At 41.4% G+C, this 17,576-nt stretch overlaps 1 protein-coding gene across 1 annotated transcript in view; it reads right to left on the bottom strand.

The window, feature by feature from the left end:
• The window catches only part of lrmda (leucine rich melanocyte differentiation associated), a 214,490-nt gene that overhangs the window by 56,554 nt on the left and 140,360 nt on the right, over positions 1-17,576 (bottom strand). Inside the window, exons 3-5 of the mRNA XM_079362913.1 lie at positions 12,671-12,812; positions 11,143-11,267; positions 7,475-7,601 (exon numbers count right to left, since the gene is read on the bottom strand). Coding sequence (XP_079219039.1) covers positions 7,475-7,601; positions 11,143-11,267; positions 12,671-12,812 — 394 coding nt within the window. The remainder of the gene's footprint in view (positions 1-7,474; positions 7,602-11,142; positions 11,268-12,670; positions 12,813-17,576) is intronic.

The raw sequence follows: 17,576 nt of genomic DNA, 5'->3' as shown, positions 1-17,576 counted from the left end.
CCCTTTCAGCCGGACGGTGTGGCCTATCATCGTCTCCACAATGACAGTAGGTGGAAACGGTAGCTTTCATTACACAAAGTATAAATAGTGTAATCTATCAGCCCTGCCAATCAGGATGATTGATTATGGGCTGTCAGGGAGGAGAGTGACACATTAGAAAAGTTTGGTTAACAATGCCTGTAGCTGGTGCGGGGCTGCTGCCACCCAGCCCAGTGATTAATGTGTTGTCAGCCTGTAATCCCACACCCACGCTTAATGAGGCAAGAATTTATCATCTCGCCGGAGTGGCAGATGTCAGGGAGGAAAGGAATCCAAGTGGCTGGAAACAATATTCTTTTTCGAGCCCGCGCTTGACATGTCTGACAAGCTTGAAAAACCACAAAGAAGGTCTGTGTAAGCACAAACTTCAGTGGAGGGACTTTCAGCGTTGGCTCCGTCCTCTGTTGCATGCTCATGAAAGTCGCTGCTGAAAGAAGACTCCGTCTCCATTAACACGGCACCGAGAAAAAAAAAAGAAAACGCGCTCAAAAGTATGATGGATTAAAGCTCAAAGGAGTCGAGGGGAAAGTTAACTGGCACCATGATTGCGCATAAACATTTAGAGTTTCACACCAATTAACACAAACTTTCACTGGTTTCCCTACGACGACCGGAAAAACAAATGTGACACTTTAGTGTAAGCTGTATCCTCCTCATCCATCACAGATTTTAAGCCCTTACGCTCATTAACTTTTAATACTCCATTAACATCTGCACGTCATAAACAACAACAACTTTACCAGAATCATCTGATAACAATCTGAGAGTGAATTAAAGGAACGCGGCCTCGTGAGGGCGCGCATGACAATCAACTTCAAAGTAAACGAGAAACGCGAGGGCTGAAACAGTGATTAATGTGTGCTGTCAGCATCAACTAAAAGAGACAGGCAAAGAAATATCTGATCTCTGGGAGAGATTTAAAGTTTGGCACATTTCTGTGGAAACATCCGGTGGGGTAAGGGGAAGAGAGAGAGAGAAAGAGAGAGAGAGAGAGAGAGAGAGAGAGAGAGAGAGAGAGAGAGAGAGAGAGAGAGAGAGAAAGAGATAGATGGATTTTCTTTTTTCGAGCAGAGAAAACACTAAGCCAGCTGTCTCTCATTAGGCTAGCAGCATCTTCCTGTCACCAAAGAGACCAACAGGGAGGATTAGCTCTGATTGGACTGATAGTCTGACGCACTGGGAAGCTGCACTTTGTAATAGCTAAAAGCATCATTTGATAAGAGGTGCAATTGAAGAGATGCCTCAGTGGCTATCATGTTGTTGCTACGGTGTATGTGCAGGGATTATGGAGTTGTGCAACCCCTTGGCATTAAAAGAGAGAAAACTCCGTTTTTACGGAGGAACACAAGGACTGTGAAAAGTAGGGCCGTGAGTGCAGAATTTCCTTTACATATGTCTGAAGAGTGTTCAATAATACTAGAAGGTGGATTTGTGTTCTGTCCCTGTAGTTTTCTGTTTCTTAAAAGAACTTTGAAAACCTAATAAAAACTTGTTCCTTCCCAAAGGCAAATAAAGGGTTTGGTTGGAACAGTTTGTATAAATGCTCTGGAGCGTGCCAACCCCAGGCACTCAATATTATTGAACTAATAAAATCTTAACAAAGACTTGCATATAAGACAGAAAGAAGAGAAACAAGTTACGTGAGCAATCACATGATTTGTCAAACTTTTTTTTTTTTTTTTTTGTCAAAACGGGAGAAGGAGACGTCTCATTATTGCCGGCCAGATTTGGCCTCTTTTCTGACAGGCCTCAAATTCCACCGCTAAACACGAGAGATGTCGAGACAACAAATGCTTCACCACAGAGGCGTTCCTCCTCTGTACTGGATGCCAACAGAAGGAGAGGAAAATCAGTTAATGCAACACGGCCACTTCGCCGTCTCATAAAAGATCTTGCAAAAACACGTGTTTGTTTCTATGCGCTGCTTTTTTTTTTTTGCCAAAAAAAGAGAGAAAGGAATGATACATCGATCATTTCTTCCATGAGAGAGTGACGTGACACCGGGGTCATGCACCCCATGTCTCCAGGCTTTGAAAGAGGCAATAAATCAATCTTGGCGTTATTGCTTGCAATTAATTGTGCTTTAAAGTTTTACTGTGTGTTTATGATATGCAGGGCCTGGATGATTTATGTGGACAGTGTGAGTCACTCCCTCTAATTGCTGTTGTTTCCCCAGCTTATAACCCCAGTGTGACCTCCCAGATTCACTGCCAAAAAGCTTCGATTTTGGTTCGTAGCATGGCTTTAAACACTTGGACAGACTCTCACGATACGAAAAAAAAAAAAAAAAAGCAGTTACTGAGAAACACACAGGCATGCACTAATAACAGATACGGACAGGCAAACACACATACCTGAGAGACTGAACATGTGGCTCTCTGGAAATATCCTGACGCAAACACAGTGTTTTTCGTCAATCATGCAAACCAAACACGTCCAAACAATTATAAACATCTGTTTTAACATTTAGGATATGTTGTCATGGAAAGACAGAGAACAGCAGTGTCTCAAGTGATGCAATTAATAGATAACATGACATTATGTTAGGCGGGGGAGAGAGGATAATTTGAAAGCAAGCAGATCACAATATGTCAGGGAGTTTATTTGTGTGAACATAAAGCAGACAGGCACTCGTGGTTACAGTTTGCCCACAAATTGTGACTGTGCTGTGCTGTCCTCATCCGACCTACTGTATAGACATTGTTAGGAATGTTTTGCAAAGGACACAAATCATGGCTGCGTATGTATAATAGCTGGTGGAAATAGAGGATCTAGCAAAGAAGGTAATAAACTTGCCTCCACAGCAGTCTGTTGGGTTACATTTCCTTCCCCTGTTGAGAAGCATATTCTCAGAGTTTTCTCTGAGGACGCATTTGTTCAGTAAAATGATTCAGCAAACCCACTGAAGGCACATTCACAAAGAGCTATATTGCACGCTGTTTGTTATGTTTGAGAGCTTCGGGGAACTCATAACTCTTGAAGCACAGAGATGAACGTGGCAACAGACATTTGTACATTTGAGATTTTGAAAGGGAAGCTAAACAAACCCAACCTATAGCTAAATGCCTCCCCTTGTTTCCAGAGTTGCACCAGAAAAAAAAAAGGAGGGGGGGGGGGGGGGGGGGGGGGAAGCCACAATTGTGCATCACATAATGCACAATCACAGATCCAAAACCAAACAGTCAATCTTCGATTTGGGCTGCTTCCTTCAGTGCAAACTTAAAATGAGCCGCTGTCTGCTCCGGAGTGAAACAGGTTAGTGTCTGGGGAAGAAAAAACCGAACTGAAAAGATCCACTTGAGGACTTTCCTGGCTCCGTCACTGTTCATTCCCTTGAAGAACCGTTACCCTTGTGTGCAGAGACTCATGGGACCCCGGAGCTGGCTCAAGCTACCCTGCAATGCAGTCTGCTTTACATTATACGCAGAAGGATGTGGGGAGAGAAAAAAACGTGTGCTCATGCTCGAAAATCAAGTCAAATACTTGATCCAGGCGAAATCTAAGTGACATCCGAGGAACATTTATACTCGCTGACGTAGCTACCAAGCTGTGCTTAAAGAGGGAGACCATGGAGTTAGTTCATTCACTGTGAAACACTCTTAAACATGTGGCATGGAGTAAATGTTATTCTACCAGTTAAATTCGCTACGCACTTTTTTTTTTTTTTTAAGCAGAACTTGGGACGTGAAAACAGAATGTGCTGTCACAGTGTTTTGATAGACATGGCCAGTTTAACCCAAGGGTTCGACAGCATAATGTGGCCTCCATGGCAGAGTGGAGGGAGGTGAAGGAAAGCAAGCCAACAAACACCACATGTATTTTCCAAAAGCAGCCCAAACACCAGTCCAAATGGCTCTACGTGGTTTAACGCCATTTCATTCCCTGACCTCTAAATCCTCAAAAAGAATTATCACATTATAGCATTCCAACACGCCCGATTTCCCAAAATACAGCTCAAGGCTTTCCCACTCTGACTCTGTTTAATGTTGTGGTTTTGGGAAAACACTTCAGTCTGCCCGTCTTTTTTTTGTTGTTTTGTTTCTTTCAGGTATTTATACAGATTGTTTCACTGTCTCGTGTTTGTCATTTTGTGTCTGCCTCTGTCCGATAACTTGTCCTTTCCACTCAGACGTGCAATAAAACAAAACCCAGAAAGAGAAAATGAACACCTTCTGACTTTGTAGCAAAGACCAAAACACATAAATGAGGAACAGCTTATTGTCAAACACATTTTACATGAACACCCGAAGCAACAATTCAAGAAATGACAGCCTTATATTCACGGTACGACCTCAAGACCGTTATCTGAGCACGGCTCTTTGTTTTCTTGATCATGTTGATCTGGTTTCATTAAATCATCAAAACCAGCTTTAAGCCAACCTCTTAAATGTCGCAAAAATAAATGAAGTAAGATGTTCGTGTCAACTGGTTTGAATTAAATAACCTGGACTCACCACAGATCATGGTGTAGATTTTCTGTATTGCATTGCTAACATGTGTCAGTTAAGCAGAGTAGTGTGGAAAGTCCTACAAGGACAATGCTGAAAGACTACAATACCCAGAGTTAAGTGGTAGACGGCAAAAACTTTGACATGGTAACTAGTGAGGTCAGAAATGCAGCTGTTCTAAAAAGATGCATTTTGAGCCTACTACCTTGGACCCCCTTAACGTTTTATTTTATGTAACCTTTATTTATCCAGCAAAAGTCCCGTTGAGGTTAAAAACCTCTTAAAAACCTCTTTTTTCTGTCCTATCTTGAGGGGGTATCCACCAATAAACACTTTCTCAATAACCGTCTGTCTGTCTGTCTGTCTGTCTGTCTGTCTGTCTGTCTGTCTGTCTGTCTGTCTGTCTGTCTGTCTGTCTGTCTGTCTGTCTGTCTGTCTGTCTGTCTGTCTGTCTGTCTGTCTGTCTGTCTAGCCTTTTTTGACAGAGGCAAGCAAAGTTCTGTAACTACATTAGACGCTATTAAGTCTAATTTAGCTTATTTTTAATGAAAATCTCAAAAAGATGCATGAAAATGCCTCTATGGAAACAACTGATGTTTGAGTTGGCAACAATGATTTGACTTCGGGGCATTGATGTCTTTTTCTACAGGCGGCTTTTTGTAAATTTTGTAGTTGCAGATCTCCTCACAGGCTAATTTGAGTGCGTCTTTGTGTGTGTGTGTGTGTGTGTGTGTGTGTGTGTGTTTGGGCCTTGCCTGCATAACAACTAACCATTGAGTGTCTGGTTGTGATTCAGCCGACATGGAAAACATTGGAAACGTATGAAAGTTATGGCGTTCAGATTGTGCTAAAAGACCATAACTGCTTTATCAGAACCATGTGGCGCCGCTCAGTGCCATGCCATAATGGCATGATTGAAAAGGAGTTACAACCGTGGTCACAGTCCGCTCCGATATGACTCAAGAGAGGTCTAAAAGTTCAGCTGTGTCTCTTTTATAGCGAGTCCATTAACTATTCCAATACATACATCATGCAGTGGGAATGATCTGATAGAAGGGGCTCTTTCTTCACTCTTATGTTGTCATAAGTGGGCATGTTTAATTATAACCCTGCTGCAGTTGCTGCTGTTTCTATGGTTTCAATTTATCTTTGTGTAAACATGAGGAAGGAGAATTGACATATAAGAACTGAGAGGAAAAAAAAAAATTGTACGCAGGGCAAAGAACTTAAAAAGATACACCCACAGTCAAATCATTTCATTAAATAAACCTTTTAAATGAAGTCTGTGGTGTTGTTTTTTTCCCCCTCAAGTACTTGCACTAATTGAGACTCAAATTGCACAAGTGACAGTGAGACAGCTAATTACCATTCTTTGTAATGAAGCAAATGGCAGACAGTGTACCCCGAGCCACAGTTCTGAGCAACACCCTGCTGTAACAGACATAAAAGCAAACACAAATATCTAATTATACCATCATCTCACTTCACATTCCTCCTCTAATGCAGACGTTTCATTAATTGGCGGCCCGCACTATTGGTCAGCTAACAATCACTGTGATGATGTGGACAATTAGAGCCGGGAGGTACTCATGGCTCATCAAGTCAGCGGTAGTTGACACATCACTTCTCATCTATGTTATGGAAATGCCGCTGTGATGTCGAATAGCCCAGACAAGGGATATTTCCAGGCAAAGATTTTCTCCTTTCGTGAAGACTGAAGGTCAAAAACTGCTAATAAGAAACCATGTACTGAACAGAAAAGGTATGTTCAGTCATATAGAATACTATGTGCATTGGAGGGTGGAAGTGTTTTTTTTTAATCAAAGCTATAACCTTTTACTTTGCATGGAGAATAAATTACCGTTGAAGCAGGTTCAAAGACATGAAGACACAAAAACACACGCACGCATCATGTCAGCTAGAATCAATGATTATCTCTGCTTTCATCTGAAGCTGTGGCGACAAAGGAAAACATGTCTTTCTCACTGACAAGCTATGTAAATAGTATCTTATAAAGAGACTTCACCCTGCCAAAAAGCATTGCAGAGGTCCATGGTTTCGTTTCATACAAAGTGGATGAGCGGTGTTTTCATTTCACTTCTCTCTATATACCAAACAAGCCAGACGGAGGTTAAATTATTTCAGTGTTTTGCTCTCTTGCATAAAGAATCAAGAACAAATCTTAGCAAGATCTGACACTAAAAGAGTACACTATCTTAACTGATTGTCTGTGACGACTTTTTTTTCTGTACTTTTGAACCCCAATGCTGACTCACATGCTTCTGATTTGTCATTGGATGCCTTCGCTCCTGCTACTCTGGATCCATTTTTAACCTCCCAGGCTCACTGTCAGAGCCCCAGAGACCTTGAAACGACAAAGCTTAGCTGATCCGAACAGTAAATATTTCATGACCTTACAATTACATGAAATCAAATCTGGGCAAAAGCTGTTCATTTATATTGCATTGTCAAAGAAGCAGTAGACGGGGTGACAAAAAAATGGGGGGGGGGGGTTGCCGAACCTCCCAAACTCTAATTAGTCTGTGTGGCCTGAAACAAGAAAGGGAGGAATAAGTGCATGGGCTCGGGATAATTAAGCGATTGTGAGCGGCGTGTACGTGAGCTGTCACTCCAATCGCCAGCCATGTCACACTCCGCAACACAAGCGCGACTGGGCAGCCCCCGTCGTCTTTGATCTCGGCTCATGCATACGGAATCAGGTCAAGCCGTGGTCACACACATTTACACACATGCGCTCACACATGCAGCGATAGGAAAGAGAGACTCTTTGTGAAGGGCCACGGTGCTGGGACCTTTTTAAAAGCAGCCTGACAGTCAAGCACAGGAAGAAAGAAAGGATACAGGGAAATAATAGAGCACGGAGGAAATGAATAAACGTGATACATCCATTCCAGACTTCAGACGAAATTCTACTGAAAACAAAGTACAAACTTTTTTTGTTTTTGTTTTAAGCAGGTTTAACTTACAGCTTCCGACTTGGGTTTGACCACTTTCATGAAGGCTCCTCTTGCCTGGGCCTCCATCACTTCTTTTCTGGTTACTTTCCTCGTGTCCAGAAACTTCAGCTGGGGCAACTTGTGCAACACAAAGTACCTGCAAGAAGGAAATAAATAAGCCTTAAACAAAAGTGCATCTCTTTAAAAGTTCTCCTTGTAAGCCTGTTCTTAACAAAGAGACAAACAGAGAATCTGAGGAAGCGTGTAAACTGTCACATACTAATCAAACTGACACATTTTCTAATATGTAAATGCACGCATCAACTTAAGTTGAAAAGAGGCCGTGTTTACAGAGATTTAATGGTGATGCAGATTTAATGGCGATACTTTCTTGTATGTTATAAGCTTCAAAGCTGATAGATATAAGTACAACATATAAATAGCACGAAAGGATACACAATCCGTCTGCCAGAGCTGTCATTCTGGCAGCATCACAGATATCTCTCTAAGCTTTCAGACACACTCTGTCTTTCATTGGGAGGGAGAGAAACGTCAAAAGATAATGGTCGGAATACATAGATGACAACAGATCCTTTCACAGGCAGGCAGGGATAGAGGAACCAGTATGTCAGGGCTGAGCTGAGGTGGTAGCCAAAAAAAAAAAAAAGAGAAAAGAAAAGAAAGGAGGACATGCATGCAGCACCTAAGTGGAGGGTGAGAAAGGATGGGGTAGGAGTATGGGCACAGACAAGACCTGTGTGCAAAGAGCCATGACAAATTGATGATGGCGATGGCGATGAGGGAAGATGGTAAATCTTGTGTCAAGTTTTCAACAACTGAAGATTATAAGGAAGGGATGCAATGGTCCTGTTTAGATGGACACGGTAGAAAAAAAATATCTTGAGGAAAATCATGAAAAGAAAACACGAAATGAATATAAAACCGAAAAGAGGGAGATTATAGGCAATAAAAAAAATTAATATCCCACAGGCTTCAAACATCTTTTATTGGAAGATTATTTTAGAGTAAAATGACCTCCTCCTGACCCCTGATAAGAGCCCCCTTTCCAGCACTCAAATCCAAGAGGCCCCAATCCCATCCTGTGTGTCTCCCTCCCTGTAAAAAAAAAGGACTTTGTTCAGGGACATTTCCATGATGAAATGTGAAGATGCCCTTGGGAGACATGCAGAGAGGTCATTCTCCATAGGTAACCTACCATCACAGGGTCAGAGCAGATGACAAGGCTCTGTCAGCCAGTGGGGATATTAATGATTCAAGCCAGCCAGGGAGGAAGGATAAGAGAGCACAGGAGGGGAGGGCAGGATTACTGAGTCGGGGGGGGGAAGACCCTTGTGCTTTATTTAGTGGTGACAAACATGTGTTTTGCTGCCATTAGAAGTGGTTTATATAGGAGACATACCACAACTTCAGCTATATTATCTTAGTTCAAAATGTCTTAAATTATGGGTTCAATGATATCCTAGTACTTTCTCTAATGTTTTGAAAGGACTGAGTATTTGGTATTAAATGGGAAATGAATACATGTTTTTAAAACAATGTCAGATTAACAGCTATGTTTTTTTTTTAAATTTAAAAACAGCATATTGTTTAGAAGTGACACATCTCCTTGAGATAACACAAATGCCTTATACATGCACAGATGTATTTTTTATTGGATGGTATGATGCACGTTCATTCAAAATAGAAAACTATTTCTCCATCAGCACGTGTTCAGCACTTCCATTAGTAAAATATTTACATTAAGAGCAAACCATATATATTTTGTGAAGGTCCATCAATTGTCTGTCATTTCTATTCTCTTCATAAACTTCTCCAATTAAGTTTTTTTTTAAATGTATTTCGGTGGCTTTTTCCATTATTTAGATAGAACAGTGGAGAGAGTAACGGAAAAGGACTTTACATTTACACGACATTGATGACATCAAAGTCATTGACAATTATGCAGTTGTGTTAATGGAATTCACAATAAAGGTTGAGCGAACACAAAGTACAGCTGGTTGTTGAGGCATCTCAGGCACAAACTCTTTGATCGGCCACGAAAGAAGATCTGACAGGCTGATAACTGTCGTCGAGATCAGAGGTTAAAACGTCACATCAAAATGTGTTAATCATTACAAAACACAGAAAAGTTCTAGATTACAATAATTCTGGTTTAAGAGACAGAAACGTTTTGAGAGGAGAAACTGAACTATGCACATAATGCTGCATTAGTGTAACCTATCATGAACATGAAATCAGAGCACTGTGTTCGCGAGTTATCGTAGTACTCCAAACGACCACTGAGTGTTTGCATTGTGATTTAAGAACAGGACATTTAACCTCTGTGCAGACTACACAGCACTGTGTGAACGGATACTACGTTTCTATGTCATTGCACTAATTGGGGCACCGATGCAACACACCAGGCGATTTCACTTGAGAGGCCGAGAGCTCCCGAGGCGTTGGGCTGGGTATTTATTGCCCAAGGCCAATGCTGTCACGACCTGCATACAGCCTAACCTTGTCAGACATGAAATCTGCATCACGCTCAAATTGATGTTTTACTATGTGACACATTATGAATATTACATTACAGGACCCTAGATGTTGTCAGTCAAAACAGAACAGCTTCCCTCACCAGTAAGATAAGCAGAGAGGGGGAGCAGGGGAGGGAAAGAGAGAGAAAAGGAGGGAGACAAAAAGAGAGAAGAAGGATTATTCAAGAAAGGCCTGGGTGGTAAATGATTAATAGGCAACACAGAGTCAGAAACAAGCACTTAGGGCTAAAACAGACAAAAGAGAGTATGCTTTTCGCCTTTTATCGCATTTCATGTAAAGGACCCTGACAAATGGTGGTCATATTGCATGGCTTGAGGCCGAGCTTGATGTTTAATGCATCATCTGCTCTGGTAAGGCAGGGTAGTAAACACTCATTTGTGGTGGTGACTAGTCACACATGAAATCCATTTTGCAGACTGGAGTGTAGAGCGGCCGGTTGACAAAGCTTTTAGAGTGATGTGGTTGAATCCGCCGTCTGGTTGTGAAATTTAGGGGGGTGGATGTTACAATAAAAGGAACATCTCCACATCCATTACCTACAAAAAGTGTCTCACCAAACTGTCTGACTGAAAATAAATATAGATATTTTTGTTATTGTTATTTAATTTCTGTTTTACCAGTAATATTACCATAAAGATAAAAAAAAAAAAAAAAAACTCTCGTCAAATCCAGACCAAGACAGCTGCATAAAAAGGTGCATCTTAAAGCTCCTGCAAGGAACTTTTGGCATGTGAAAGTCTTGGCGCCCCCTGTGGACAATGTGATACATCATCATGATTTTGATGATCTTCTCTCCTGTGTAATTTAAAAAAATATATGGTATCCATTTGTATTTAGTAAGCAGATAAAAACTCATCATGAGAGCTTTAAAGAACCTCAACGTAAATAACATCAAACAATGAATGAGCAGCATTCAGCATTGAGAAATATGCACACACAGGTCAAATAATCTTTTCATTTTATAATATTCCGTGCTGATTAAACTGTATAGATTGAGCCGAATCTGATGCTCGAACCACAATGAGAGGGGGTTATACTTGCACAAAAAGCACAAAATCAACACACACAGAACACAATCTATATAAATACCTGCTCCTTTATGTATGTGAAACATCATTCTAGTCCATGTATTTACAGACCTGTATCTCTGGTAGTCGTCCTCGTCCTTATCCAGGCTGACCAGCTGGTTGGGGCAGGCCTCGTTTCCCAGCAGGCTTAGGTACTCCAGTGACGGGGTCACATCAGCCAAGTGTTCCAGCAGGGCCTCGATATCAGTCAGGTGTCAAAGGGCGGATGTCAAGGACCTAGCGCTGTTAATTACATTAGCATTTACTCCCAGTACAGCCCCTCCTGCGCCTGTCTACGCTAAAACACGTCACTGTCAAATTTAGCGAGCTGCTCAAAGGGCCTAGTCACCGGCTTTGTGAAAGCGGGCAGACAGAGGGGCAATTTAAGGTGCAGGCTTTGGCATATAGTAGTGACACAATTTGGCTGCCGCTCTCTCTCCCTTTTCTCTCGATCTCTTTCATTTCCTAGGTGGCCGGGTGCAGAACAGTGACAAAATGATGGATGCCCTGTGGTTCAAACAGTCCGTGCTTCCCAGAGCTGTGCTGTGGAAAAGTTTTTTGCGAAAACGTGGAAAAAACAAACAGCCCCTAAGCAGGCACATTCATCACTAATACATTCACTTGGAAAATTGAGCCCCAAAGTGTCAAAATACAACTGCACTAATGCAGAACTCGAGCTTTAAAATGGCACCGTGCCACGACAGGATGTACATAATTGGCCTATTAGCATGTGCCGACCACTTCACAAAAAAAAAAGCCAGCACACAGTCCCAGACGCACACTTCAAGGAGCCCCAGATTTAATGTTGACTCTGGAAGTGAGTGTGTGTGTGTGTGCGTGAATTTGTGAGGGAGCGTGAGCATCGTTACCCAGTAGGATCTGCATAACCAGAGAAAAACAGGACACATTGCTAAACCTGTTCTGAAGCATGGAGGGGAAGTTCACACATTTTTGACTGATCATAAACAGCTTCTCAGCGTGTCTGTGTCTTGGATTTAGGGGTGGCTGTGCAGAGCTCTGCTTTTAATGTGTTTACTTTGGGCGGTGGAACACACAGGGCCGTTATAACCAATGAGCCAAAACTGTGAGCATGTGCTGGTGTGTTTAGTGACAAATGAAGTAACTAGTTTATTTCATTTCAGAGTGTTAAAACAGTAGAAGAAAGCAGAATGAAAAGGTAGAAAATATGATTTGAAAATGTTTTTTTCCCCCTACAATTTAAAATAATTGATACATAAAAAACTGCAAACAAGTCTCATCCTTGCAATGCATTTTCAATCCCACATTTTTACTGTAAAAAAAAAAAAAAAAGCCTCATCTGTTCTGTTGACTCTTTAAATGTGATTCCACTAGAGGTCCCTGTGGTTCAAAAACTAGTCCTGAGTGGATCTATGCGACACAAGTTCTTCTAATTTTTTTTTTTTGCAGCAAACATAGCTTCCTGCAAAAACCATGAGACGTAAAACGCTTTTTTCTGCAACACAGGAAGATTTGATCACCTTGTGAATCCAACTAAAATAAACTGGATTCTGATACACTTGCCTCTAATGCATGTCTGCATATGAGGCTCTAAATCAAACAGACACAGACTGAGTGATACAGTCTGAAAGGATATTTGGTTCTTATTGAGTGTGAGGGTGTGGAGGTTGGGTAACCTGGGAAACCGGAGGTCATTTCCGAGAAGATTGTTGTCGACGACCAGCTCTTCCAGCTCAGTGAACATTTTGAGGCCTGCCAGCGACCTGCAATGACAAGGCAACAGGAAAAACTGTTATGGCTCTAAATCTGCCCAGCCGTTATTGTGCAGAAATAAATATTTCAGCCGGCCTCTTTCATACGCCAGGAGAGTACGGGTTTGGGCCTGTCAGGGAAGTGAATGACAAGAATTAGTGGTGCTGAGCTCCCCTGGCATGGTGAGGCATCCTTCAGCGGCTGGCAGGATGAGGGATGGGGGTCACTTGTGAGTAGCCAGGATTCAAAACAAAAGGCTTCAGAAATGCGGCGGGCAGGATGAATTTGTCAATGTCTTGTGCCTTGAGGCGCCCAGTTTCGCCTGACCCTAACCCTCCATTCCCAAGACAAATCACTCTGTCACAGTTCACCTTCACTCCCCAGACACAAATTTAACTTGTCATCCATCATTTTCACAGAGGAACCGGAATACACTCACAATCACAGATGGAACAGAGGGGAAACTTTTTTTCTTTGCAACCGTGCCACGATAGGGGTTTAGTGTCAGGCGTTTTAACATCAAAGGCGTCTGCTTTTTTTTTTTTTTTTTTTTTTTTTTAAGGACAAATTCTGCATCTTTCTGCTCTGTTTATGTGACGCACTGCAAAGAGAGGTGAAGGGTTTACTCAACTCTGGCCCTCTCTCTAGCACACGTTCACATTCACACAGGCATTAACATGATGGAGGGTGGAGTAATGTTCGGGGCCCGGCAAAGTTCAAGTGATGGAAGGTGGACAACGGCAATGTGTGTGTTGTGTCTAATCTTTCACACTGTCAGTACGCCATGTTAAAGCATCCTGGGGGACTTCACTGACATTTGAATCTGCCAGGGCTTGACAGAGACAGTATACCTTTCAAAGCCACAGCTCGTACAACAGGTACGAGTGAAGTCAACACTGTACTTGATAATCAAACACGTTTTATGTCACTGATATTTCATATGTGAATCACTGTGTGTTTTTGGCATCGACAGCAGACAGATAACCTTGACATTAGGTTAGGTAAATATAAATTCCATTGAACAGTGTCACATTGCAGCATGACACACTCAAGGTACAGTGAGGTCTAAACATCTGCAGCATGAACTATTGCTCCTCCCTGGATCTGCATAGCATCAATGGCTGCTATAATACACACCAACTTAGGACTGTGTAAATATAAAAGCTTTTTTTTTTTATGACAATCTGCAAATGGAGCAGGAAGCACAGTGGGGCGAGGCGTAATTTACAGTCCAATTTTTCATGAAGAATTATCAACACATTAAAAAAAAAGAAGATTCATATATTCAAAAACACAACTTTTGCAAAACAAGGAAGTGCACAAAGTACAGATGCTCAAGCTGCTACGTGTGTGGTACTTTTTGATCAGCCAGCTTGGACTACACCGTAATGTAATCTCTTTTACAATAACGAACATTAAACCACGGAGCGTCAAACTGGCAGGAACTTTAAACTAAATGTTGTCGCAAAACGTTGCCACTATATTTTCAAGTGGAAATGTACAAATCAGTAATACATCCCAGACGTGCTTTGGAGGCAAAGAGAGCCATGTCTTTTTTTCCGAAAGACATCAACATTTTGCAAACACAAACACCTGATACAAAACAACAACAACAGCTTGACAGAACCCAGCCTGTGTGCTGGCAGAGCTGCTAGCTGACAACCTCTTATCAAGTCTGATTAATGCACTGGCAAGATAGAAGAATGGAGGGATGTGCCAGTTTTATGAAATCCTACTCTGTTTGCTTGTTTTTGGTCCCATGGTGCTGCTCTGTTATGAAAGCAAAAGCACATTTTATGAGTTATCTAAAGTGCTGGTAAAAGTTTAGTATTTCGTCCATACTGACTTTTTTTTTTAATATATATTTTTAATGTTTGGGTATCTCTCTGGTCAAATTAAAGATGTTGTTGTTGTACAAAAATATGTTTGTGTCACCTCTGTCTCGCTCTGCTTCTTTACAAATGTATAGAAATGTTTAGGTAGCAGTGTGCCAGTATTTGACTGTGTTTTGAAAAAAATAAAAATAAATCTACAAGTACAATCTTTAGTTCATTTGTTCTAAGGCACAATACCAGTGTAAACATTATGTTAGCTGTTAACAGAAGTTTCTAACTATTGCCACCTGTAAGTGTGCATATGTTTGTGTGCATATGTTTGTGTGTGCGGGCGTGTGTGTGTGTGTGTGTGTGTGTGCTTGATGGGCTGCAGTCCTGTGGGTTATGTTATTAGCTGCTCGGTTAAAGGGAGCCTCGTGGCACAGGAGGGAGCCTTATTAATTGTTGTTTTCATGTCACCACTGCTGCGTGCACTGGCTGATTTAATCAGTTAAATTCACAGCCAGGGGAGAGCCACTGAGTCCCATCCAGCATTAACTACAGTGCAGCCGGGATTGAACTTCTAATACTCTCCAGCTTTCTGTGCTCCCCCTGCACATTTCCATAGCGGCTTTCATTACTTTTTATAAGCTTTCCGGTTTTTAATGTGCAGCTTGGAAAACTAACAAAGTTGAAGCACTGCAGATAAAGTACCTCACTTCAAAAAAATAAATAAACAAACAAACCGAGCAGCTTTCGCTTTTTACAAAGCTAATGAGCATAATTGACTTGCGTCCCAGTGCTGTACAGATTTAGTAAATGGGAAATGCAGGAAACAACACAAATAAGACACACAAGTTTTAAAGACTGGAAACATAAAATAACTTTTGTAACATTTAATACGTTTATACGATTATGCAAATATGTACAGGACCTTTACTCGATTTCAAGTACATTTTGAGTTAATTTTACTTCAACAATTACAGCCTTTTGTTCATACTTTTTATACTGCAATTTACACTGAGAGGCTGAAAGAATGTTTTTGAAATAAAAATCAAACCTCATCACCTCATTCAACCAATTTTGAGACACATTTTAACAGAAACGTAAAATCACATTTGTTTTCTTAAACCTCACGAGAGAGAGGGGAGAGAGAGAGAGAGAGAGAGAGAGAGAGAGAGAGAGAGAGAGAGAGAGAGAGAGAGAGAGAGAGAGAGAGAGAGAGAGGCGGTAGCTTTAACGAGCTGAGGCGATGAATCCTCTCCTTGTTAAGGTAATTATGATCAGCCTCATTGTCAGAGCTAATACTTCACACGGACTGTCTGTACGCTTTGACTACCACTTAAGCCGTGTAAGCTCACCATCACGCAACATACAGCCCCCCGTGTGCTTCGGTCTGTGTGCGCTCAAGAGTTTACATAAGAGGCCCATGTATGCGCTGAATTTCTTTATGATCCTGTTTAAACATACAGAGTCTACACAGTGATATGAAGCTGGAGCAGGCACTCAGCACAGGCATCACTTGAAGATGTGAGGAACACAGACAAGGACACCAGAGAGGAGACACTGACCCAGAGAGCAGCCCTGCCAGATCAATACACTAATACTAATGCAGACATAGTGATTGATAAACCACTGCTGACAACAGAGGGAAGAAAACTCTCCACCATTATTGGCTGAAATGTCAGTCACTCCTGCCAATGGTGTGCACCAGTGTCGTGTCAGATATCCTCAGGCAACACATGAAAAATGGAGAATGGCTGTCTGGGCTCTTTTACATGTGTTGCAGAGTCCCATCTTACGTCTTGCTTGGCTGCTTTCACTACTGTTTGCAATTTTTAGTAGCTCTAAAGATGATATATCAAATATGTAGCTTGGCCTTTTGTTTTGTTTTGTTTCAAACCTGTGAAGGAATAAGAACAAAAAAATAATACTGAAAAGAAAATAATTATAAAATGAATAATAACAAATAAGGAAAAAACTTTCTTTTTTGGCAATTAAATAAATCACAGTTGTACACAGCAAATAAATAATATCTAATGATCTGAAGCCTTTCTCTCTTGCTCAAAAGATGATGAGATGAGATTTTAGATCATTTAGCAACATCTCAGCGGCTAGCAGTTTTTTGTGTATTGACACACATGCACTTTGAAAGGGGCCGTCACAGTTACAGTTCACAAGTGTCTGATGTCCTCTCAGAGATCAGAGCGGTCCAGAAAAGTAGTGCACTGTTATTCTATACAAGCTGCAGAATCACAGCCATAATGACATCTTGCTCAAAAGGCAACAGATAACAGTTGGATGAATCGACCAATATTGGCTGCCATGGCCTTTATATGCATAATGGACTATTCAGTTCACAATTCAGATTGATTGCCAGGATAAGGTTCAGTAATGAATGGGAAAAGGAACTGGACCGAAGGAAACCCGCCATAGGGACTGAATTTAATAAAATAAAGGTACAGTATATGGAGGCTGGTAGACCATTCAGATTAAATTAGTCAAAACATATTCTGCTACTGAGGTTGAATTCACATAAGAGCATTTAATCTGAAACAAACTCTGGTACGCTTTGTTGGATAGTTTGTTTGGTTTGGAGGTGCGGAAACAAATTTGAACTTTGGGTTAGATGAAAAGGGTTTACTTCCGAGTGCACCAGATGTTGGATCACCGTAGCTGAGAATGCCATCCGGACCAAACTAGTGAACTAAAAAGCTGTGCATTCTGGACTGAACTGGGCTAGATAATTCCGAATAAACAGCAGGTGTCCTTTAGGTCTACCAAGTGTGGCTAACGTTAGCATTGCTAACAATAAAAGCCAATAGCACTGAACAAACAACCACAGCAGCCTTTAGGCCTACTTGAAGGCAAACGTCCACATGCCTGTGCTAAATGTAGACACACATCACTCGCGTTGATATTCCAGTTTAAATGAATTATAACTTTATCTCCATTTTATAA

The sequence above is a fragment of the Symphodus melops genome, assembly GCF_947650265.1.
Source record: "Symphodus melops genome assembly, chromosome: 15".
Classification (NCBI taxonomy): Eukaryota; Metazoa; Chordata; class Actinopteri; order Labriformes; family Labridae; genus Symphodus; species Symphodus melops.
This window is presented reverse-complemented; position numbering and strand designations above follow the sequence as displayed.